The sequence below is a fragment of the Xiphias gladius genome, chromosome 18, assembly GCF_016859285.1.
Source record: "Xiphias gladius isolate SHS-SW01 ecotype Sanya breed wild chromosome 18, ASM1685928v1, whole genome shotgun sequence".
Taxonomy (NCBI): Eukaryota; Metazoa; Chordata; class Actinopteri; order Istiophoriformes; family Xiphiidae; genus Xiphias; species Xiphias gladius.
In genome coordinates this window covers 21,330,736-21,355,534 of record NC_053417.1, presented here as the reverse complement: position 1 = coordinate 21,355,534, position 24,799 = coordinate 21,330,736, and the positions used below count along the sequence as shown (strand labels likewise).

General features: G+C 40.1%; 1 protein-coding gene across 1 annotated transcript in view; it reads left to right on the top strand.

Moving 5' to 3' along the window:
- LOC120803586 (acid-sensing ion channel 1-like) overlaps positions 1-24,799 on the top strand; it is a 46,203-nt gene that overhangs the window by 20,070 nt on the left and 1,334 nt on the right. Inside the window, exons 3-7 of the mRNA XM_040152183.1 lie at positions 20,972-21,122; positions 21,351-21,478; positions 22,800-22,950; positions 23,088-23,144; positions 23,302-23,455. Of these exons, the coding sequence (XP_040008117.1) occupies positions 20,972-21,122; positions 21,351-21,478; positions 22,800-22,950; positions 23,088-23,144; positions 23,302-23,455 (641 nt within the window). The remainder of the gene's footprint in view (positions 1-20,971; positions 21,123-21,350; positions 21,479-22,799; positions 22,951-23,087; positions 23,145-23,301; positions 23,456-24,799) is intronic.

The following is a 24,799-nucleotide window of genomic DNA, read 5'->3' as shown; positions in this document are numbered from 1 at the left end:
ATTTACTGTTTTTAATTCACTCAGTATCATACTGATAGTTGTATGGCCTCCACCACATAATTTGTCACTGCTCTGTGACATTCATTAACCCTGCCCTCGCTCATTTTTCCTTGAGCTGTGAGGGAAAATGGTTGCCCCTCACTGTGGGGCTGGGCTGCAGCTGCAGAAGCTGTGGGAGCTAAAGTAAAAAGAACACAGTGAAAATAAGATTAAGTCTACTTTATCGTTCAGCAAATATCAACTGCATAAATACCTGAATTTCCAGCACGTGTGAAGCTTAACATTACCTGAATGACAAATCACTGATGCGCTGCTACAGGTCACAGAATCTGACGGGTCACAGAGTACGGCGTAACGCTGGCGACAGGCTGAGGCAGAGCACCCGTTCTCATCAAGTTATCAAAAATGCCAAAAGTTCTTTCTTGAACCTCTTCGATAGCATATAAATATTTAAGCAAGGGACTTGTTTGCCATGGAGCTTTGCAAATCAGCCTGTTTTACCAACTTGGAACTGGATTCAAAATGTCAAAAATGCAATCAGAACCTGTCCCTAGCTTTACTATATCTGCAAAATTTTATTGACTTTAGGCACTTGGCAGGTGATAATGGTCAGATTCCTCTGCTGAAATCATGCATGTGTGTCAAAGAAAGAAATGATAAATGACACTTTGAGTAGTAATTCTCTTTTGTTGCATGTAACATTTGTCTCGGCCGTTTTATATTCAATGCTAAATGGACTGCACTTACACAGTGCTTTTTTAGTCTTATCAAGCACTCAAAGCACTTTCCACTATAACCATTCCCACACTCATTCATACATTGCATTCACACACACACACACACACGCTCATGAGCCACACACAGCCATCATGAGCAATTTGGGGTCCATCTTGCCCAAGGACACTTCAACATGCGGCCTGGAGGAGTCTGGAGGGTTGAACCACCGTCCTTCTGGTTAATGGACGACCCGCTCTACCTTTAGAGCCACAGTTTGCCTTCTTGGCCAGGTCTGTCTTGTAAAAGCGATTTTAACTTTCATTTAAACGTTCTTTTCCTTGAAGCTGCTCTGTTCAATACTTTATATTAACACTCGATCAAATGACAACGTGTAATGTGAAAAGGGACCCTCTGCACCAAACGACAGATAGACACAGTCAGTTACTAGCTGTTGAAAATATAATATGTGGAGCATTTAGCAGCTAAATAGCTAGATATTTCCCTCAGGGGTTGGTGGAGACAACGGCATAGGTCAGGTTTCAGAAGTGGGGGGAGACATAGTGAAGTAAAAAAAAAAGATCCATAATAATGGTGGTATAACCAAATAAATAAATAAGGAATATGGAAATGCTATGTGAGCCTCTGTATTGTTAGTGCACTAACCACTTAAATCATGTTTAGTCTCTTTGATAGAGAACTGACTACTTTATGATAAAAAATGTTGCATTTTCATCTTTACCACAAATTGCACTGTGTTTAACCTTCCTCTAGTTTGATTGATGGTTAATAACAGTGTTTTAGTTTCTAGTGTGGTGAGTATTAACCGTAAACACGTACATTAAGTGCAGAGAAGTTGAGGTGCTGCCCATACAACCTCCGACAGTAAGGTAGGGAAGCCTGTAGGTAGCATGAGAAGCAAAATTCAGGGGGAAAAAAAAGACAGCAGACTACTCGCTGCTGCAACTTAAGCCTATTGTGCTGAGTGAGCTGTAAGAATTATTCAGATGAACATTTTTATCAGTTCCTGACTCTCATGTTTATTATTAAGGCTGGACAATAAAATGACAATATTTCCAGAGATTTTTCATACAAAGTTTAACCTGAGAGTTTAAAAGTGAGGTGGACAATAACAGGTTTTTAGAAAGTGAGAAATTTTACCCTTGGTGGAGACCAAAACAGAGCTAAAAGAAGAGTTAATATTGGACTTACATTTGACAGGTGGATACAAACACAACTCCAAATTTGTGATAATGTTGCTTTGTATCTGCTGGATGTTTAAATAGGCAACTGTTTGCTAACAACTTCACTATATCAACTTTTTGAGGTGTTAATATGTCAGTGTTTACAAGGTTTTTACAGCTTGCAAATCTATAAAATCAGGTTTAAATGAAGAAAAAGAAATTATTATCAAAAATCTTTTTGACTCAAACTCGTGAGGTGATTTGACTTTCTGCCCGTTTTTCTACTTGCTGCCAGTGAAGCTCTTCTTTGTTCATGGCAGAATTTATTAAAGTGAAAAAGTGAAAAGTGAAAAACAGAAGTACAAAGAAAGTAATGTGCAGGTGGTACAATGAGTAAAAATATAAGGATATGCCTTGTTTTATTGAAATCAGTAAAATGTTCTAATGGATAAAAATATACAAGACCTACAACAATAAAAATACAGTTATCTACTGATTACTGATCATGACGTATGTGTGTGGATTTCAACATTACAACAAAAAGCTTAAAGCACAATTTAGTCCACTTAACCTGAGTCGGTACAACGACATTTTAATAAGCTATTCCTCATTATTCTGTGACTTCATACATTACTAGTGTCAATGTGAAGAGCTGAAATGGACAGATATTTAGTTAGCGTCTGATTCAGGCCGGATGAGTGGGCTCATCTCAATGTAAATTGATCACTTCTTTTATCAAGGTGAGTTACAAACAAAGCGAGTGGGGAACGAATGAATGAATTTTTTCTCTGTTTACTTCCCACACACTCACAGTAAATATGATGCAAGTGTTCTCTTTATATAATGAAATGGAATTAAACCCATCACTCATGTCGCTGCGCACTGACGTTAGGTAAAACCGGCATTAGCACTCGGTGAGTGATGTTCAGACAACTACCCCGAATAGAGGACATCAGTCACTGCAGTGTGTGGCCACAGTTGAGAATGACAGGTATATCTGAAAAAGTAAATTGGCTTTGCGTAAGTTGTATACTCTCTGTTGTTTCTTTGCCGCTGTGATAATTGGAGCGGAGCTGAAGTTGAAGCCATGGCCAAGTTGTCAGGCGTGCTGCCTTCCCGGCTCTCTCTCTCTTTATCTCTCTCTCTCTCTCTCTGTGTCCTCCGGTTGACAGGGACACACCTGTTTAAAGCAGCAGCAGCGACTTATTATGCTACTCCTGTCGTCAGTCTCCGCTGCCTGCAGATGTTGCTGTCTGCCCCACAGGACCCTGCTGGTCCAGCTACTCTCCCACCTCCACGCCTCAATAACACTTCAGTGTTCAATTAAGGGAACAGGCAAGATGTTTTCAGTCAGTCGAAAGCAGAAAACAAGGATGATGGAACAATGCGACAAACACTGCTTAGACAGGCTGTAATTTCGGCTCTAACCCTCCACGTGATTCAGAGCTTCTGCCTTTAAATCATTAGTGAGGAGCCTTTTACTTCAGTAAGAGTTTGTCTCACACTTCCCAATGTGACCTGGGTCCACTAGCTTCTGTAACTCAATTCAGTCTCTCAGGCAGCATCAGTCTTTTTGAAAAATGAACTGTGTTCCTGGAGTTCACTTTCAATATTCTAAGAAAGATCGGCCCCAAGTTGTACAGTGATTACCTGTAATCTGCCTGCTGCAGCCTCAGTGCTATAAGAGCATTAAGAGTGAACCAAAACAATAAAGCCGTGGACTGTAAAACCAAAACAATGAGCTGAAAGACGCTAAAAAGCCCCCTAGAAGTGAAGGGAACCACAGAGTCAGGTGACAGTTATCTGTGGATTTATCATTCTTATGTGATCCTTTGTTAATATAAAAATGTTTATTACAGTTGCTTCTAAACCTAAAAATATAATTGTTGATTCAAAATTATCATGATTTGAAATTAGCTATAGCTGATGTAAAGTATGCTAAAGATAAAATATGTGTCGGGGAAAAAAAGGTTAATTAAAACAGTAAATAGCATAAGACAATAACTTACTTATGGAAGGCCACTGAGCAATCAGAGCATTAGTCCTTATACTTGGAAATTAGTTTTGCCCTGACGGTCTCACTCATTATAACTGTATTGTTGCTTGGTAACAAGGGAGTGATTGGGAGCATGCATGTGTATGTGTGTGTCTTTAAAGAGTTATCAGTGCTCTGCGTTATCACCTCTGACAGCTTATTAAGGACAGTGTTGTTTTAATTATACACTGATATCAGCGAGAGGAGATAATTTTGAGTTGCATTCATTATGTGTTCAATTAGCATTTGAAGATAGACAAATGAGTTCTACTTTGTCAAAGTGGGCTGCACAGGTTCAGATACGGAAAACGGAGGAAGGATGGATAATAAAAAGCAGAGGGCGACCGAGACACGTAGAGAGAAAGAGAAAAAAGAGAGAGAGTTGACAGAGAGGTTACCTTCAGGTAACGTTTATATAACAAAAGCTCTCCGATTCTTCAATTTAAACAAGGGCCCAATGGTGAATTTACAGGTGAGTGAGGCTTTTTTCACTGCAGGAATTTTGACATGTCACAGCAGGAAAAGCACAGGTGTAAATAATAAAATTAATGGCGGCGGAATTCCAATTTGCTGCTTCTGTTTCAGGGTCCAGGCTCAGTCACATTGTCGCAGCTAATTGAGAGCGATCGTTTGCTCTGCCTTTCTTACTATGATAAGTCAAAACAGCTGTGGAAAAGGCCTATTGGCATAAAAAAAAAAAAAAATCAAAGACCCTGAACATAACCACACATGTTCACCGATTAAACATCTGCTCGGGTTTAAGCTGTTTTTTTTTTTTTTTTTTAATTACAGAGGATTTTAAACATGCATGTCTCGCCCCACTGACCGTTCTAAACTTTTAACCTTAAATCTGTTTAGTGGTGTCAGTGATTGTCACTGATGCTGTATGTGCTTTTGTTATGTCTGACTATGTTCTTTGCATGTTACGCATTTTTATTTCTTTTTCTTTCTGCTGTACTCAGGTCTCACTTGCAAAAGTGATCTTGATCTCAATGAGACTGCCCGATTAAATAAAGGTTATATATGTAATAGTGAGGCAAAAGTCTAAAGGCACAGCCAGACCAGGTTTCAATGGGCGAAATTTACTGCGATGTGGCAAAAAGCGAGCGGGAAAGGTAATAACATGGGTAGGGGAGCCTTTTAGGCTAGGTGATTATATGTTTCATAGCAAACTGCACCTTAGGACTCATACCTAACTTCTCACCTTTCATTTCTAGGTACACAGAACCAGATATCTTCTAATGCAGTTGTTCATCTTCTGTACTGGGAGAGTTTAATGCCCATCCGAAGCATGGAAATCCTCCACCTGCAAGTCACCTAACATTGTCTGTAGAGAAATTGAACGGAATTTTTTCTTCCAGAACCAGACACTCTCAAAATAGCAGCTCCCACTTTGCCACTTTCCCACTCCATTAGTACAGGAGGTCTGGTGTCCTTATGTGGTTTTCAACACAAGTGCACCAAACCAGAGCGGAGGTCTAATGAGCCAGAATAATTGAAAACACTCGTGTAGGTGTGCAGGATTTTAAATTGAAATAAAACAGAAGATTATACTGAGAGTTAACAATACCTAAACCAGCTTGTTCTTATTCAGGGACACAAAAGGGACAGGATTTATACCCAAGGATGCAATGAGATACCCTCAGGACCTTCTTGCTTCTTGGATGGAGCTGGGCTTTCTATCTTTTTTAAAGGAAACTGTGCACTGCTGCTCTCGAACACACAGAGAATGTCAGTGTGGTAAAAGTGACCAGTAGTTTAGGATATACTTATGACTCAAGAAGCCATTTTGTGGCTATGCTGAGAGAATTAGTATACCATACAATCACTAATGGAAAACAGCTAATATATTTCTAAAATCTCTCTGCTTTCTTCCTCCTTCACTATCAAGAGAACTCGTCCAATCCTCAGCAGTAACTTGCCAGTCCTCACACTTCTGGCATCAACACTGTCCCTATTGGCGTTTTCAGAAAAAGTTGAATTGAAACTTCCCCACTATCTAAAAAGTGCCTTAATTTAATTGGAATCTCACATGCAAAATGTCAATATGCAGATGCCGTTCTGGAGACAGTGCTGTGTGTGTTTCTGGCTCTGGCTTTCTTTCTGATTCGAGCAGCAGCGAGGCACTCATCAAGTCATCATTTGATTGCATTGTGTATTTTGATAAAAAAAGATGCCGTCGCCTTGAATGATGCCTCTCATTAGCTGCGCCCCCAACCTGGCCTGTTCCTCCATACCAGATGAATGCAGTATTTGTTTTTTCTTTTCTTTTCTGTCCTTGTAGGCTACCCTGAAAATGTCTCCAGTCACAGAAAATTAAGAAAATATACACTCTGAGAAGACAGTAGAAGAATAAGACACCTGTGGTGTCTCTGTTTTGGATTACAGTGAATATCAGTCTGAACGAGCTGTAACCCTCCCGCTATCCCTGTTTCGATGTCACCATGGCAACCCCAGCCTGTTAAGAGGTGGTACAGACCTGACCCTCAACTTTCACCGACACTGCTCACTGGCTGTAAGCTCAGTGGGATTTCTAAAATGAAGAATGAAAAAAGACAAGCACCCAAGCTGAGAGCATTTTTTTTAATCCACCATTTTTAATTGATAAGAAAAGAACTGAAGAAATAATTTATAAGAGCCAATCTTTTACAGATGCAAATAAATTTCATATCCATTTGTCACAGATTGGTGCGCCACTATTTATAATTGTTCCTCTCTATCATTTAATAGTTGTGTGAGATATTATTTAAAATACTTTTCCTTATTTTCTGCAGCTTTCAATTATTTTTGAATGTTTTGGAAATGGGCCCAGATAGTTCTGCCGTGTCTTTTACTCCCTGTCTTGTTAGTGTGAATTGCACATTGGGCCAGTTTCCAGCTTTAAGCAACCAACCACTGCAACTGTTGTGACTTTCTGGGTGACTGATTTGACAGTGCAGAAGTGATTGTTAGCCTGAATTCATGGCCTTCTGTGTATATGAAACTTGTTGTGCTTCAGTCCATCTGAAATTAAATTGGGTTTTTTTCCCCCCTCTGCTGCATTATATGTATCTGCTCTGTGAATCACATTTCCTGTATTCTCCTTTGAGAGAAAAATCACAAACCATACGGGATAAATGTATAATTTTATATTTCTTAGTTTCATGATGACATCCTGTAGTTTTGCATTGATTCATCAGAATATCATTACTTCTCTGTTTACATAGACGGAGACCTTATTTCCATACCGTCAATCAAATATTTGCATAAAGCAGCAATGTCAGCGTCGTATCATAGGCAGAGCACCTCAGCTTGCTGAACGAGCGACCGAACAAACAATCACGGGGAAAAGTTCACCGCTAATGTCAGGAGACTGTCTGCCTGTAAAAAAACACGAGTCCACTGGCTGTCTGTGCAAGCAGCTTATTACAACACATAGTTACGTTTTGTTGTTAGGCGACTTCCAGCGACGAAGGAAGGAAGTCATGTGCGGTGATGTGAAGGGTAAAGAAGTCTGCATTAGGAGGTTGGGGTGGATCCAAAATATGCAGGACTTTCACACAGGAGACTGCTGTTTCTTTCCGGTGTAAAACCATTAGTCAACGTTGTTTTTGTTTTTTTTAATCCATAAGCCTATCTGCATGTTAACCTTAAGGAAGTACATGTTTCAACCCAAACCACGATCTCTTCCTAAACCTCACCAAGTAGGTTTTGGCCTAAGCCTAACCAAATGGTGACCATCTGCGACCTTAAGCATGTGTTTATTATCGTAACCATGAGGACATAGGTCTGGTACGCCAGCCGCCATAGGGTCCCTATTTCAGGAGATGCTCCTGTGGGTCGTATCAGAGGGTAGGGATAATGTCTGTCTGCAGGCTAGATGGCTAAATAGCAGCTCAACTCCAGCGCATTAAACGTCATATAAACCTGCAAATTACCTGCAAACTTACCTGCTTCACAGCAAAAGCCACCGTTCGGGACCGTCTCATCCACTGTGTTTGAGAATGTTCCAGAGAAAGCTCTTTAATGGATGTGGGGTGGTTAACCAGGTGTGCATTTACAAAACCCACCAGTCTCACCAGACCTCATCTTTAAAGTCTTTTCTATTGCTAAACTGACAACTATTTTTTGAAACACTTCCGATAAAGCTTTAAATCTCCTTTTGTGTCAGTTATCAAAGTTTGTTTTCAAGTGTGCAATGAGCCCTCTTGTGGCTCTGGCGGCAAAACACCCACAACAGCTGTGGTTCTCACCAAGCGCTGAGTACCGATGGGTGTTTTCCAACCGCCTGTCTCGGGAGGCACTAATGAGCCCGTTACAACTTGGTGCACCATAATGAGGCAAAGTAAATGTTATATTAGAAAACTTACTTGGAAAGGCAACACAGAGGTGAGATACGTGCTTTACCGGGAGTGTTTTCAAGTTTTAAAAGAGAAATAAGTTTAAGGACGATGACTGTCTCCCATGCAGTGGAGCGGGGCTATGTCTGCCCATGGCTTGAAAGACACAGTGCAAATTTGGTCACTTTGTTTCTCATTCCCCTGCCGCTGGTACCAGAGCTCAGCCTGCCAGCTGCTGTCGATCAAACACAGACACACCCCGCCTGCCAGCTGGAAGGAAAGCAATCATTTCTGATATTTCCCTAAAGACCTTTCTTCTATTAATAAGCAACTATTAACGATACATTTAAAGAACACGTAGTACAGATTATTTTTGACCACGGAAATGGATGACTAAATCTGGTTTCAGCCGGACTTTAAGAGTGTGCACGTCTCGTATAGCCACTGTATGTTTGCTGTGGTGACATCGCCCGCTGTCCTTCTCTCTCCAACTGGACACAGCAGGGTGGCCGAGTCCACCACTCTGAGTGTTTATTTCTCTGAGTCCTTGCAGTACACACAGCAACCCTCCTGCCCCCTCCCCCCCTCATACGCACACTCACATCCGTCCAAACAACCAAGGAAACGCACAGCGTGAGGCAAATAAAAAAGGATTGATTCTTTGAAACGCTGCGCACAACACAAAAAGAATCGCTGAACAGTGGCTCATTACTCTTGAAAGTTCTACAGTATAATATATTTTCTTTCGGTTTCTCCGAGATAGAATTAGCAAAAAAAAGAAAAACATCATCCAGAGGGTATGGATGTGTAATCTACCTAGTCTCTTTAAAAAGAACAAACATTCAACAAGAGGCTTCTAAAACTCATCCACTGATGTAGTTTGACTGCTGCCTGAGCTCCGCTTCTGTGAAAAGCACGAGGATGTCTTTAATAAAACTCCCCATGACTCTGCAGTTCAATTGCATTTAGTTATATGCTGTTTAAAGACTGCGGCAACTGCACTAAAGTATTAAGAATAGTACAGTAAATTCATTTTTCATTCATTTAATTAAATGATGTGAATGTTAAATTAGTTTGACCAGGATTTTCTACATATATATTACACTAAAAAGGACAATTTCATGTCGACCTTGTCAATTTAAACACTGTTCTGTCTGTTATCTTGACCCCAGCTCCCCCATCTTAAATCTCCCCTTGTTGCCGCTTTGAGATTGGACAGGTAGCGACATCGTTAGCGCCCCGTGTTTGGGAGTCGGAGTTGCTTACACGCACTGCGAAATGAATTAATCTCTTGGTATTCAGCAACTGTATGTGACAGGCTGGGGAATCTAAAGCCTCAGCGGATTTCTCTCAGCAGAGTGTGAAATTTGTCACACGGAGGAGGTTCACTCCAGGGGAAGAGCTGCAGGCCCCCGCCCCCCCTCCTGACAGTTTTCCCGCCCTCTAAACTGCACCAAAAAGTGACAGGAGTCCTTATAATGAATACCTTCATTAAACGAGGTGCATCGCAACTTTGACAAGGTGATATTTTGGTAATAGCAAAATGAAAGACAGTTGAGGAAAAAGGGGTTTGTTAGCTGCACAGATGCAGGAAAGGTGCTCTTCTCCAGCAGGAAAGTGTGTTCCAGCAGCGCCTCTACCTGTCTTTTTATGTTTTCGTATTAACGAAGGTGATGTCTTTCTTCATCTCCTCTGTGGGGTGCAGTCCCTGGCGATCAAATTGGCCAGTAAACAAAAGCTCAGGTCTGGCTGCGCTGACTCCAACTGCTGTCCAGCTTCCAGCCTGGAGCAGATCAACTGTATGAGCCTGTCCCAACTCATCCCCCGGAGGAGCTCAGCTGCTTTATTACAGCCACTCAGATGTTGAATCATGGCGCTATTCCTAAAATAAATCTATGAGTACTCTATTGTGGAGCAAGACTGTATGTGTGTATTTTATGAGGGGTGTCCAGAGGGAATGGAGATGCATGTATATGTCAAGCATCATCTGTCAGCATATCTCCATTGTGCATCTGCGCATGTATGTGTACTGTTAGCCTCTGACATATTACCATATGTCCATACTTACTTACGGTCTTCATCTCACCATGGAACATACCGTGTTTGACTTATTTATGTGGCTCTTTTTCGAGGAAGCTGCCTGACTGTTGCACAGGCTCCGCAGCATCTCCTAATGCGAGGTGTCCATTTTGTCCGGCTTTCACAGCACACTTTAGGGACACCATGGCATCACTACAACACGGCCAGAAAGGTGGTTGGGAGCTCTCATCAGTCAGGCTTGATTTAATATTTTGTCTGCTTCAGACGACATAGTAGAAGTAATTAAAACTAACCTAAGCACGATACACAAGCTCATTAAGAGGGTGAAGAAGGTATCGATTTAAGTCAGTGTAAATTATGAGAAAGGCCAGGTTGAACGTGCAAAGTGAAAGATGCAATTTCGAGTGACTTCTGGGGCCATTACTGCGTTCAAGTCAGGTGATAGGCGAAATCCTCGTTGACAGCCTTTTGACTTTTCCTAAATGAATTTTCCTCCATCCTGCTGGAGGGTGATTACAGCTCATTATTATACATTGCATATTATTAGACTTGCACAGAGAAGAACACCATACAAGTTTAAACATTCAGGTGAACACACATATTCCGCCAGACTGGCTTATATACACACACACACAAACTATACATACCAATAAACATCTGCCCGTTATAATCTGGAAGTACATCCCCAGCCATTACAGCTAATTATTCGTGACTCTTCATCTAACCTTTAGTCCTGGTTTCCGCAGTCAGACGGACACACAGTCATCTGACTCTGGAGACTAATTTAAACCCCCACTGAACTGACACCGTACACTGTAGTTAGTTTTTACTAGGACTGCTGCAATATAGCTGCATAAGCTGCATACTTCATTTATCGCTTCCTCAGTAACACTCTGCCCGCTGTCTTTTATTGATTATTTCAGTATATTTAGCACCATTCAGAACTATGAAAACAAGAACAGTCATCGGCTCTGGCCCACAATTTCAAGATCTTCAAAAGCCCAGTTTAAAATTTCTAATACAGATCCTAGAATCTGGAATTCTTCCCAGTAATTTTGTAAACAGATTTTTTTTTTTTAAAAGATGTTTAGAAATTCATCATTTAGTATCTTTCCGGTTTAAATAATACAGTAGATTCTGGTTTACACAGATGAGGACATGAATACTCATTATAGATGGCGTGTTTTGTCGAAGATTAGTGGTTCCCATCCTTTCTGGCTTGTGACCTCTTTCTAAAGTACAGTGTCTGGTCAGGGCCCCCTTGTTAAATGTCTTGCTAGCAGGTCCAACAAAGACACATTTCACCTCTAAACTTCTCACATGGTCTCATTCAAATAACTGTTTAAGGCACAATGAGGTCAAATTATCCAAAGTACAAATTTGTACAACAGAAGTTTATTTTTTTTCTTTCTTTTCCCATTAATCATCTCACGACCCCCTCAGATTAATCTGGTGACCCTTTTGAGGGATATATAATTGCTCTTGTACAATCTTGAATCCTGCTAAAACAGCATTTCCCTACACATTACTTGTATAATTATGTACGTGACAGATATGGATAGACTGTACATTCTAAAACACTGCAGTCACACTTGACACATGAAGATTTAATCCTAGTTGACCCTGCTGTCTGCCACTTAAAATGCCCTCAGCCGTAGTAAGGCCTCTTGCCCTTATGACAGGGCCCGGGGCTGTTTATCCCTTGATGTTTACTGAGCTGTGCGTGACGAGAGGGCGGTGCGCACTGGAGTTCACAGCACAGATAGCTGCTGCTGCGATGGCCTCTCTGCCTGCCCGGCGAGAGGCAAAAGAGGAGCCGTGGGCTCGGCTGGCACAAGCGAGGCGGGACTGACCGAGACATGCGGGGAAAAGGCAGGCAGAGGCGGTTTTAAGATCCCATATGCATCTTCTGGATATCGAGGTTTAGCACAAAGGATGGAGAAGAGGAGAAGGAGAGGGGGCGGTGACAAAGCTGAGATTAATTTTATAATGCTTTCAAGCTGCCATATACTTACTTAATTTAATATAATTACATAATAAAAATGAGCTCTGTAACTGCATCGCATAAGTGGCTGAGAGTGAATGTAGTAGTCCTTCAAGCAGCTATTTACCATTTCACTCTATTCTGCCTTTGCTCACTTACGAGAGGATAAGAGGTTGCCTGCTAACTGCAAGTGCCACTATAGAAAATCGAAAAAACGGCTCGCAATGAATGTAAACTGGCAATTCTACGACATTTATGTCGACCATCCAAATACACACGACAATTCCCATTATTCAGATTCTGAAGATTCTGCACTGGATGAATTTGAAAGTGTCATTTTTTTTTACCAGATATTTAAAGTAGCGTTTCGAGAAAAATTTCCCTTTGTCTTCATTTCAGTGAAGTATCAACATACATGGGAGGAATTACAGGGAACCTTCCCGCAGGGTGTTATTTCCTCTCAGTGTGTGGTGCCACTGCAAGTCCATCCACCATAGAGAGCAGGGGTTGCAGTAAACCAACAATTAGTTGTCCTCAGAGACAGATAGTGGCCCACAGGCTCTTCTGCCTCCACTTCATCAGTTATTACGTTGTTTTGTTGTGAATTTCCTCCGTTTTCCCCAGAAAAGGTCTCTCTTTAATTGTCCACTGATTTGGATCCTACTGTGCCACATTTAGCTAAATGATATGAAAAGTTGGTACCACTTTCAAATACCGTACGTTTTAATAAGGGGTGTTAGGCTGCAACTAATGATTGTTTTCACTGTAGGTTCATCTTTTAGTTATTTTATTGATTAATTGATTAATCATTTGGTTTATAAAACGTCAATAAATTGCGAGTGGTTTCCCAAAGTACAAAGTGGAATCTTCAAATGTCTTGTTTTGTCCAACAAGCTGTCCAAAGATATACAATTCACTGTCACAGCAGACAAAAAACAAACCGCAAATATTTACAATTCAAAGCTGGAACCAGAGAATTTTTGGCGTTTTGTCTTTCAGATGTTAACCGTTCCACTAAAGAGAAATTTCCTCTCTAAACCTTTCTGATGATTTCTTTGATCACCTTTGTTTGAGGCTCAAAGGGGGAAAAGTTTCAAAAAGGGCAAAGACTGAAGAAAACAAAAAGATAAAAAAATAAATACAGATTTTTGTATTTTTTTTATTCCTCTACCATTAATCGTGTCACGAGCCCTCAGATTTATTTTGGGACCTGCTGAAGGGGCCCTGACACCAAGGTTGGGAACCACTGAACTGAGTATAAAGTAAAACTAGCTCTACCTCGACCAGCTACAACAGTTAAATGTTGCTTATGTATTGAGGGCTGCAACTAATGATTTTTTTTTCATTATCTGTGAATCTGCTGATCATTTTAACGATTAATCGACAAGCCATTTCATCTATAGAGATAGATAGAGACAAATAGAGACAAATCTCAGTCACAGTTGCCCAGAGTCCTAGGTGACTTCTTAGATCTTTTTTTGTTCGACCAACAGTCTAAACCCCAAAAATATTCAGTTTATGCTGATATAAGACAGAGAAAAGCAGCATATTCCTCACTTTTGGAGAAGCTCGATCCAGAGAATGTTTGGCTTAATAAGTGATGTAAATTATTAATCGATAACAGAATAGTTGTTGATTAATTTTCTGGTGATTGACTGATCGATTCATTGACTAATCACTGCAGCTCTCGCATTGTTGTATCAATATTAACAATCTCATAATGTAACATATACCTTTAATAATGTATCTTTCCAAGGGGCCATTTTTCTGAGTTTTTTAAGGACATTTTGCTTTTGATACTTGTACCTCTGGTATCTTAAATGCAGGGCTTTTACTTGTAATGTAGTACTGTATCTTCACATTGTGGTTTTGGTACTTTTGCTTAAGTAAACAATCTGAGTACTTCTCCCACCACTTGACAGTAACATAACAGGTTATAAAGAACTTCTTCACCTCTTCTCACCTGCTGGAATTTGTATTAAAACACATGGCCTAATTTTAATCCATATCTCAAATTCACTCTGTCCTTCTGTGATAGTGCTAAGGTCGGCACCGTTCTGATTTTTAAATAGAGGCAGCACTCAGAGGCGCATATAACTTAAGTGAATACACACTTCCATTTTTCTTCATATGATATGCTCCCCGCTCTCCGCCGGTCTCCCGAGGTGCCCCTCAGCCGGCGCTATGATGCTATCGTCTCTGAAGGTGATAGTTACTGAGAGCCCGGACGGTGTCTGGGAGTAGGATGAGAGAGGAGGAGGACTGTCTCTACTGGCCTGTGAAATATTCATCAAATGAAGCAGGGGCGGGTGGGGAAGTGCGGCAGGAGACGAAGAGGAGTCCACAGGGGAAAGAACATCATAGTTCAGGAGACACAAGGGAATGAAGGAATGAGGGAAGAGCGACACAGACCAAGGAGGAAGGAAATGTAGGAGGGAAAGAAATATTTTTATTGTGTAGGAGCTCCAAAATATGATGGATAAAAAATCCCCTAAAAACACTGGAGGAGGTTTAATGATATTTCATCCATAAAGCAGCAGTTAAGGTAGGAGAGAGACTGATGATGGTTTCCTAGAAAATATTGAATTCGGACATTCCAACTGATTTCAGACAAACACTCATTTTCCTCAAGCATTGGAAAAGTTTGGCAAACAGCTCCTGTCGCCTGTTTTCTCCTCTGTTGTCAATAACGTCAGGGGGACCTGCCGTCCAAACTGATTAGGTGATCATTACGCAGCCCTGCCCTACAGCCTATATCGCCCCAAGGTGTCATCCAACAGTCAATGCACTGGGCACGATGGTTTCAATTTGCATGATCGCTCATTATTCTGACTTTGACCTCCAGAAAAAATACAGTGGTTCAGCCTGTTTACAGTTCTGCAGAATACTGGTCAGATGTAGCTCATTCCTGAAAACACTCCTCAGCAAATTCTCTATTTATTCCTGTTTGAGGGAAGTTTGCTAAAAGCTACAGAGAAATTATGTAGCCTGTAAAAAACAAAACAAAACAAACTACATATTTGTGAGGATTTTTAAAGAGACTTGCATCTTACGTAGGAACCAGTAGGCTTGAGGATGGACTAACACATTATCAAGTTTTGGTCTTTTCATGGGGTTTGTCAGTAATTAAATAAATATAGACTAATTCCAGCCTTGTTCTTTTATCTAAGGTCTAAGAGCCATACAGCCACACTGCAAGACAGCAACATGCTCACAATGACATTGCTAACATGCTAATGTTTAGCAGGTGTAATGTTTAGACAACTATGTTCACCAGCTTAGTTTATGCCGCATTAACGTCATATCAGAGTTACCGTGATTACCAGTTCCACGCTTGGAAACAGCCTTCATGTCATCATCCAAGTCGTAATTATGACTGGGAAAGTAAAGTTTTCCTGAAAGCTCCGATGTATCCAACTTGGCAGCAAAAAGGAAAAAGGTGCCTCCGATGTTCGTTGTAAAAGGTAATTAAAGACTGAAATTTAATAAATATACTGCTATATTGAACAAGCACAGTATAGTGGCATTTATAGTGTTTTTAGCAAACAACTTGCTTTTTTCCAGCAGAAACATACAGGATCACGTTGTTTGGGAACCCTGAATAGCTGCACAAACTTTAAAGGCAATCCATCTAATAATTGTTGGAAAATTTCAGTGTGGAGCAAAGTGGTGTTTGGTTTTTTCTCTCTAATTAAGACAAATAGTTTTTGTATGAAGCCTTTTAGTTATCCACAGGACCCAGCGGTCCTTCTCTACCTATTCTTGTTTTTCCTCTGGTCTTGACCTCTTTACTATGACAAACAATGACTCAGCGTGTGATTCAGTGACTAAGTTTAAAGATGGATGACGTGTATCCACTTCCTCCCGCTGTACAAAAATGAAGCCAAAATATCCAAGATACGGGCCCCTGCCATCGTGCGCTAGCGACGTCATTTGGAGCCAGAGTCTGTGCAGTAGTGAGTCGGGCCGCAGTATCGAGGTCCCGCCCATACACTCACCAGCGTCATTATTACACACACACACACACACACACACACACACAAACACAAACACAAACACAAACACAAACACAAACACAAACACTCTTGAACCCTAAAACCAAGTCTTAACCCTCGAAGAGCCCTTTGAAGTTTTGAGGACCGGTAAAACTGTCCTCACTTTCCCAAAATGTCCTCACTCCCAAGGTCTAAAATTAAAAAAAGATAGAATAACAAGTACACACACAGAAACACAAATACACACAAACACCCACACACACACACACACACACACACACACACACACACACACACACACACACACACACACACACACACACACACACACTGTGCCTCTGGCTAGTTTTCTCACTCTTTTGAGTGGATCTCTGTTCCACCCAAGACTGGTTATTAGGGTGGTAATTCAGCTATTCATTCAGAAGCAAACAGAGGAAGGGGGTGGTTTGATGCATTTATTCTGGAATTATTTATTTATTTATTATCTCTGTGCTGCAAACAGGAGTGATCAGACTCCAAGATCACCCACTGCTATGAGTGTAAACCAGAACGGTTGGAAACCACTGGTTTAATCTTAAGAAATGTGTCATGTTTTATAAGCTCATCATGTGTTTTTAATGTAAAATTTAAAATCTTGAAAGTAACTTGTAAATAATTAAGCTGCCAAATAAATGTAGTGAGGTAAAAAGTACAATGTTTTGCTCTTAAATGTAGTGGAGTAAAGTTATCGAGTAGCATAAAATGGAAATATTCAAGCAAAGTAAAAGTACCTTAAAATTGTACTTGGTTACAGCACTTGAGTAAATGTACTTAATGACTTTCCACCGCTGGCCTCTAGCATGGCTGCAGACTCTCATTCTCTTATTAATATTAATCCCTTTTTTGATTTTCATAAAGTTTATTCATGTATGAAGGTACCCAGTAAAGTGTGAAATTTTCCAGTTTTTCCAGGTCAGCTGAAATCCTTGTGGGATCACAGTCCTAAATTACACAAGATGCATAACAGGATGCAACAACTGTGGATATATTTTAGTGCTGGTCAACGTGGGCTGCTGTCTGCTCGCTGTTGCATTTAAATAGCTGCGGTAGCTGTTTAAGCGTACAACATAATAAAAGTGAAAGTGTTCGCACTTTACCGAGAAGTCTTTGAAAGCATCCTCGTTAAACAACAGAGCACTAATGGATAGAACTTAACCTGCTGAGACAAATTTTAGCAGCTCACAGTCTGTATTAAGACCTCGCTAAATGGATGGCAAAGTGCGCGGATTTTATGATTTAGATATTCTTTCAAAATCAGATTTGACTCCAAAAGCAGATATGCATAATGATTCATCACAGCAGAGCTCTGTTGAGTGCTTTTCAATACAAGGGAAATTGTGTTTGAGTGGCAGCTTTATTGATCACAGGGCTCTGAAGATTAGAGCCTGCCAGCATACACTTTCAGGAGTCAGTATTTCTCTCTGTCATTGTTCTAACACATATCTTCACTCCTTGATCCATACTTCTGCTGCAGGAAACCTTTTTCATATGTGCACAATAATTTATTCATTCATCATAACAAGCAGAACAAGCAGCCACGGTATGCATGCTGTGCAGATTTTGTGCATTATAAATGTCTGAAGTGTTTTTATTCTTACCACCTCCGTCACAACATCAACTTTTCAGCGCGAGGCAGATAACAAATGTTGCCTGACATCACCTCTCATCTGCAGATTTATCAGACGCTGGTGAACATCATGCACCCATCATGCACATGGATTTCATCTGACACATTTACGCTTTCATTTGGGGAGGCCAGAGCCTTTCTGACAGCTGGGTTTTCTCTTACAGATGTTAAATTAGCCCCCAGGGTTCGCAGAGTCTGTGCTCAGTAACTGTGAATGAATGTGCGGTGAGGGACACTTGCAGCAGGTTGATGACCAAGTAGTGTGACCAAGGCTGTAGGGATGGCAATGTCGCTCTCTCTGTCATTTAGACAGTCCACCACTTTGGTCCCGACTGAAATATATCAGCAGCTATCAAATGGATTGAAATTTTGTACAGACATTCATGGTCCCCACAGGATGAAGCACACTGACTTTGAGGATCCCGTGACTTTTCATTTAGAGCCACCAGCAGTTCAACATTTTCACTTATTCTGTGAAATATCTCTCACCGTATGTGGTTTGAGTGAAATGTCTCAAAAACTATTGGATGGATTGCCATGAAATTTGGTAGAGACATTCTTGTCCCCCTCAAGACAAACTTTAATAACTTTGGTGTTTCCTTAACTTTTCATCTTGCATCAGGTCAAAATTTAACTTCGTCCAATACTTTGGTCTATGAAGAAACTTCTGCAAAACCAAAGTAAGCTTCAGCTGTACTTTGTGTTTAGTGCTAATTAGCAAATGTTGGCATGTTAACATGCAAAACTAACCCGGTGAACATGGTAAGCATTATGTATCAGTAACACCAGCACGTTAGCATTTTCACTGTGAATGATAGCACGCTGATGATAGTGTTTAGCCCAAAGCATTGCTGTGCCAAATGCAACATTCATATTTTTCTAAGTTGATGCTAATGTTGCTAATGCAACGTGCTCACACTGACAATGCTAACATGCTGTTGTTTGGCAGGTGTAATGTTTAGGCGACTATGTTCACCATCTTAGTTTATGCCACATTTACCAGCAATGACCAGTTTCCCACTTGTACACGGCGTTCACTGCAAAGTCCAAGTTGTAATTACGACTGGGAAAGTAAAATTATTATGTAAACTCTGATGTATCTGACTTGGTGCCACAAAGTACGGAATTTAAAAAAAAAAGAAAAGAAAAAAGCGCACAGAGTTACAGAAATTGTCGGATACAGTCCTCCCCCCCTTATTATTCCTCCTATTATTTGTGGCGTCCCTTTCATTTGCCTTTCTTGGTAGTGTAGAATGGTTTTTTTTTCCCACTCAGATTGATGTCTGCCCCTGCAACCAGCAGCCCCTTGCTGACTTTACATGACAGATGGCCAAAATGTTTAAAGTGCCCTTGGCAGGACCCAAACTCTTTCTCAACAATTACTTCCTTGGTTTGTTCTTTCTAATCATAGATATGTCATTCTGTGCCATAATGCTGAACAATAGCCTGCTCCAAGCGTCAGCAGCTTAACTACCTCTCTCTCTCTTTCTCTCTCTCTCTATCTGTCTCTTTCACTTTGCATCCCTGCTCTCCGTTGCTCCTTGGTCTCCCACTTTCGCTCATTCTCCCTGCATTAGATATGTGATTCATATAACACAAAATGCTCTAATGCCAGGGTAACTAATTGCTAAAGAAAGCTCCATATTGATTACGTTTCTGTCTGTTTACGAACATGCACTCATGGCTAAATAAACATGTCATCTGGGATTTTGGTGATATTCTCACACAGCTTCAATCTAACATCTGGTCTTGGCTTTCCTTCAGAATTAAGGCTACATTCGTCCTGGCTGGGATGCTTGGTCTCCATGGTAACATCAGGTCCATTATAAGTGCCATAAAGAGCATGCGAGGGAATGTTAAATCACCAGTCTGCCAGTCTCCATCACTTCACTGGGTTGATTGTGTAACCCACAAACACACGGGAATAGCACCTTTATCTCTCCTCTCTTTGTACTCTTCCACTCTACTTATCTCTTTTCTCTCTCTTTCTGTCATACATGCTCCTTTTCTCTCATACTCTTTTTGTCTATATACACATTTACCCACACACACACACACACACACACACACACACACACACACACACACACACACACACACACACACACACACACACACACACACACACACACACACACACACACACACACACACACACACACAGACACACACACACACACACACATATCAGAAACTGAGACAAACACTGACCCCTAGTGGAAAACCATTGTTAAGATCTCTAATATGATGTAAGAGCTCTTAACCTTCTTACTAGTATTTCCATTTTATGCTATTTCATACTTCTACTCCGGTACATTTTAGAGGGAAATATTGTACTTTTTACTGCACTACGTTCACCTGACAGCTATAGTTACTAGTTACTTTAAAGATTGACATTTTTAATCAGAAACATAAGATTACAAATGCGTAAAACACACTGTATTATCAGAGATTTCAACTAGTTATTCAAAACCTTTCTGGCTTGTAACCCCTTGCACTAAAAGGGTTTCTTTCACATATTTTCAGATGTATACTTGTAGTTAGAGACATTTATCCTCTAAACCTCTCAGGTGTCTCTTGTAAATGACTTTTTGAGGGTCAAAGAGGAAAAATTATCCACTGTTTCACTAAAACAGCAAAGATTAGAGAAACGTCCAAAAAATTGAAAATAGATTTGCATGTCAGAACTTTAAGATAAGGCTGATGCTAATGGGGCCCAACCTCTAAGTTGGGAACCACTGGACTAAACAACTTAACTGTATATAAAGTAGTTAAAACTAGCTCCACCTCGAGCACCAAGAGGAAAATGCTGCTCACACATTGATGCTTCTGTATTAATATTCTAATAATGTCAGATATGTAATATTATGTCACTCACAAGGAGGAGTTTTACTGCAGAATGAGTACTTTTACTTTTGATGCTTTAAGCACATTTTACTGATAATACTTATGTAATTTTATGTAGGTAAAGGATGTGAGTACTTCTTCCATCACTGGGCATGTAAATTTGAAAAATCTCTTTCCTATGTCTCAGGTCTTCACTCGCTACGGGAAGTGTTACACTTTTAACGCAGGCGGTGATGGACGCCCTCCCCTTATCACCACCAAGGGAGGTATGGGTAATGGACTTGAGCTTATGCTGGACATTCAGCAAGATGAATACCTGCCAGTCTGGGGAGAAACAGGTGAGGGAAACTTCATTTACTCCACTCAGTGATTGGCAGATCTGATTATCTGTCACACTCTATCAGTGGGTGTGGGCGGGTGGCTTGTGTACTGGTGTGTGTGTTGGTGTTAATACCTCAGAGCGTGAAACACAAGAGAGAGAAAACTCTTTCAAGTGTCTGGATTCATTTGAGAAGTAACTTTTCACAGTGTCTTACACTGAGCCCGCACTCTCTGTCCTCCTGCAGATGAGACTTCGTTTGAAGCTGGGGTCAAAGTTCAGATCCACAGTCAGGACGAGCCGTCCTTTATTGACCAGCTTGGGTTCGGAGTGGCACCGGGGTTCCAGACATTTGTGTCATGCCAAGAACAAAGGGTACAAGCTTTTGCATGTGATATTTGTTTAAGGATAATTCTGGTTCATTACAGTTTGGGTCTTACATTTTTTTTAACCTCTGTCTATCAATTTTATCAATGACACACATCAAAGTAATCACTACAGGACATCTCTACAAAGTCCAACAGGGCAAGAAACACGAGTGGCCAGGTGATCAGACTAGGGCTGCAACTGATGATTACTTTCATTATTGATCAGTCTGCCAAATATTTGTCGAGGTGAAATCTTCAATCTGCTAATTTTTGACCAAACAACAATCTAAAACCCAAGCACATTCGATTGATTATCATTCATGACAATGAAAAGCAGCAAGTCCTCACATCTGAGGAGCTACAGCCAGAGAATGCTGAAATATCTGAAACCATTAATTGATGGTCAAAATGGTTCAGCTCTAGATCAGACACACAAAAAAACACACAAAAACGTGCCCCTCCAAAATAGTGGTAAAAATCCCTCTTTGCACAACATTTGCTAACAAGATAACTGTGCGTTCTAGAGCTCAAACAAATTGACATAAAAATAATCAGCCGCTATTTTGATAATCAATCATTTGAACACCTTTTTCAAGGAAAAATGCAAAAAATGTATTTGGCATTTGTCATAGTATTCTGATATTATATAAACATAAATGATTAACTGATTAATCGAGAAGTGATAAAGAAAATAGTCGTTAACGGCGGCTGAGAGGGTCAAAGTTGAACCAACAGTCTGTAAACTGTGATATAGGTTTGTTACCGAGAGTTTGAGTAATAATTTACTGTTCGATCATTTTACCTAACCTGGAGGTTTGTTTAAAACCTTTCCAATCATCTAACTGTCTTCTCGCCCCTTCTGACTTTTTTTTAGCAGTGTTAATGCATTTCCATATCTTAGCATTTAACTTGGTAATTATAAAGTTATTGATAGGAATGGCTAACAAAACTATGAAAATAGGACCCGAAGTTGTAATAAAGCCGCATTCTTTTAAAATCACATTAATCTTTTTAAATCACTTGTCTATTTCCGCATACGTAGAATAAAAATAAATTTGCTTTGCCTAATTGGTTTTTGTATTTGCATGATTAATCCCTCTATAACTGGCCGAATCCTGCTTTTTGATTTTATTTACTGTTGTCTTATAGTTTGAAATTTTCGGTTTTAAAAAGATCAAAATTATTAAAACTTATTGTTTTTATAGAACATGCTTGACTTGAAAGTATCAGAAACAGTATTTACAGTATACGTTTTTCATACTGTAGAAAAACAACTGCTCTTGGACGGTATAATAAGTAACGTGATGTATGATGTGTTGTCGTTGCAGCTGATATATCTTCCCCCACCCTGGGGTGACTGTAAGGTGACGCCCATGGATTCAGACTTCTTTGATAGTTACAGCATCACAGCCTGTCGCATCGACTGTGAAACACGCTACCTGGTAGACAACTGCAACTGTCGCATGGTGCACATGCCCGGTAGGAAACCGCTCTTACTGTATGTTGAGTCAGAGTTACATCAATGACGCTGCAGAGAAAAAAATTACGAGGCACTTCAAAAAGGAGGAAAGCAGAAAAAAATGAACTGATGTGAGTGTGTGTGGTTTTGGCTGCAGGCGATGCACCGTACTGCACCCCCGAGCTTTACAAAGAATGCGCTGACCCAGCTCTTGGTAAGAAAAAGTCTTGGCCCATGTGTGGTCTGAATTTTTGAGGAACAGATTCACACACACTCATAAACACACTCAAAAACACACACACACACACACACGTGTCATCCCGCTGATCTGTTACAAAGGTCAAGCTGAGCTCTGGTTTTCTTCTCTCCAGATTTCCTGGTGGAGAGAGACAATGACTTCTGTGTTTGTGAGACGCCGTGCAACATGACCAGATACAGCAAAGAGCTTTCCTTCGTCAAGATCCCCAGCAAGGCCTCTGCTAAATATCTTGCAAAGAAATACAACAAATCTGAGCAATATATTAAGTAACTATCAGCTGTTTGCATTTTTGTGAAACACGTTTACTTAATACTTAATTGCACCTAATTACAACTCTCTCTCTCGCTCGCTGTATCTATATCTATATAAATCTTTATATTATACATATCATTATGTAGATAGACAGACAGAAAGATAGATAGATAGATAGATAGATAGATAGATAGATAGACAGATAGATAGATAAAAATTTTCACATACATAAATACATACACAACTGTGCAAAAGTTTTAGGCAGGAAAAATAAAGTGAGGATACGTTCACATATAATATCATGAATAGTTTTTATTTATCAATTAGCTTCATACAAAGAGCAGTGTACAAAAAAACTTAAATCAAATCAATATATGCACCTCTTCTCCTACTTGCACAGTTTTTTTCAAGGTATTTTCCAGGGTGGTTGTTCCAAGTGTCTTTGAGAACTTGCCTCACTTCTTCTGTGGATTTAGGATGTCTCAGTGTCTTCTGTCTCATCATGTAATCCCAGACTTACTCAATAATGCTGTGATCAGGACTCTGTGGGAGCCAAACAATCTGCAGCAGGACTCCTTGTTCTTCCTCTCTCTGAAGATAACTCTTTATGACTCTGCCTGCATGTTTGGGATTGTTGTCATGCTGCAGAATAAATTTGGTACCAATCAGACGCCCCCCCCCGGTGGTATTGCATTATGGATAAGACTATAAACATCTAAAGAGGCTAAAACTTTTGCACAGTAATGTGTGTGTATATCTATCTCTCTCTCTCTCTCTCTCTCTCTCTCTCTCTATATATATATATATATATATATATACACACATACACACACACACACACACACACACACACACACACACACACACACACACACACACTTGCAAGACTCCACAGGTTAAGTTTCCATTTGGTTACAAAATTAAATTATTTTTGTAATCTAAAAACATTTATTAAGATATTTTTTGCTTTAAAGGAAACGTGAAAAAGAAAACCAAATATAAAAGAAAAAATGTCACATACATAGTTATATGTTTATATATATAAATGTTTAAAGAACAAAAAGAACCATACCAAAAATGAAAAGGTATAACAAAAAAGAAAGCTATAATAATAACAATACACTCAATGCACTTTAAAATGGGGTAACACTTCATTTTAAGTCTCCCTATTTAACATTTAGAAGCAGCATATCAAAAATAAATGCTTTACATCACACTATAATACAGTTCTAAGCAGATATAAAAATATTGTTAAGTGTTTATTAATGTACAGTAATAACTGAGTTTTTACTATATTGTCATTCACCATCTATTTATACAGCAGCCTCCGCTTATGGGCGCTCACTGGTTACAAAAGT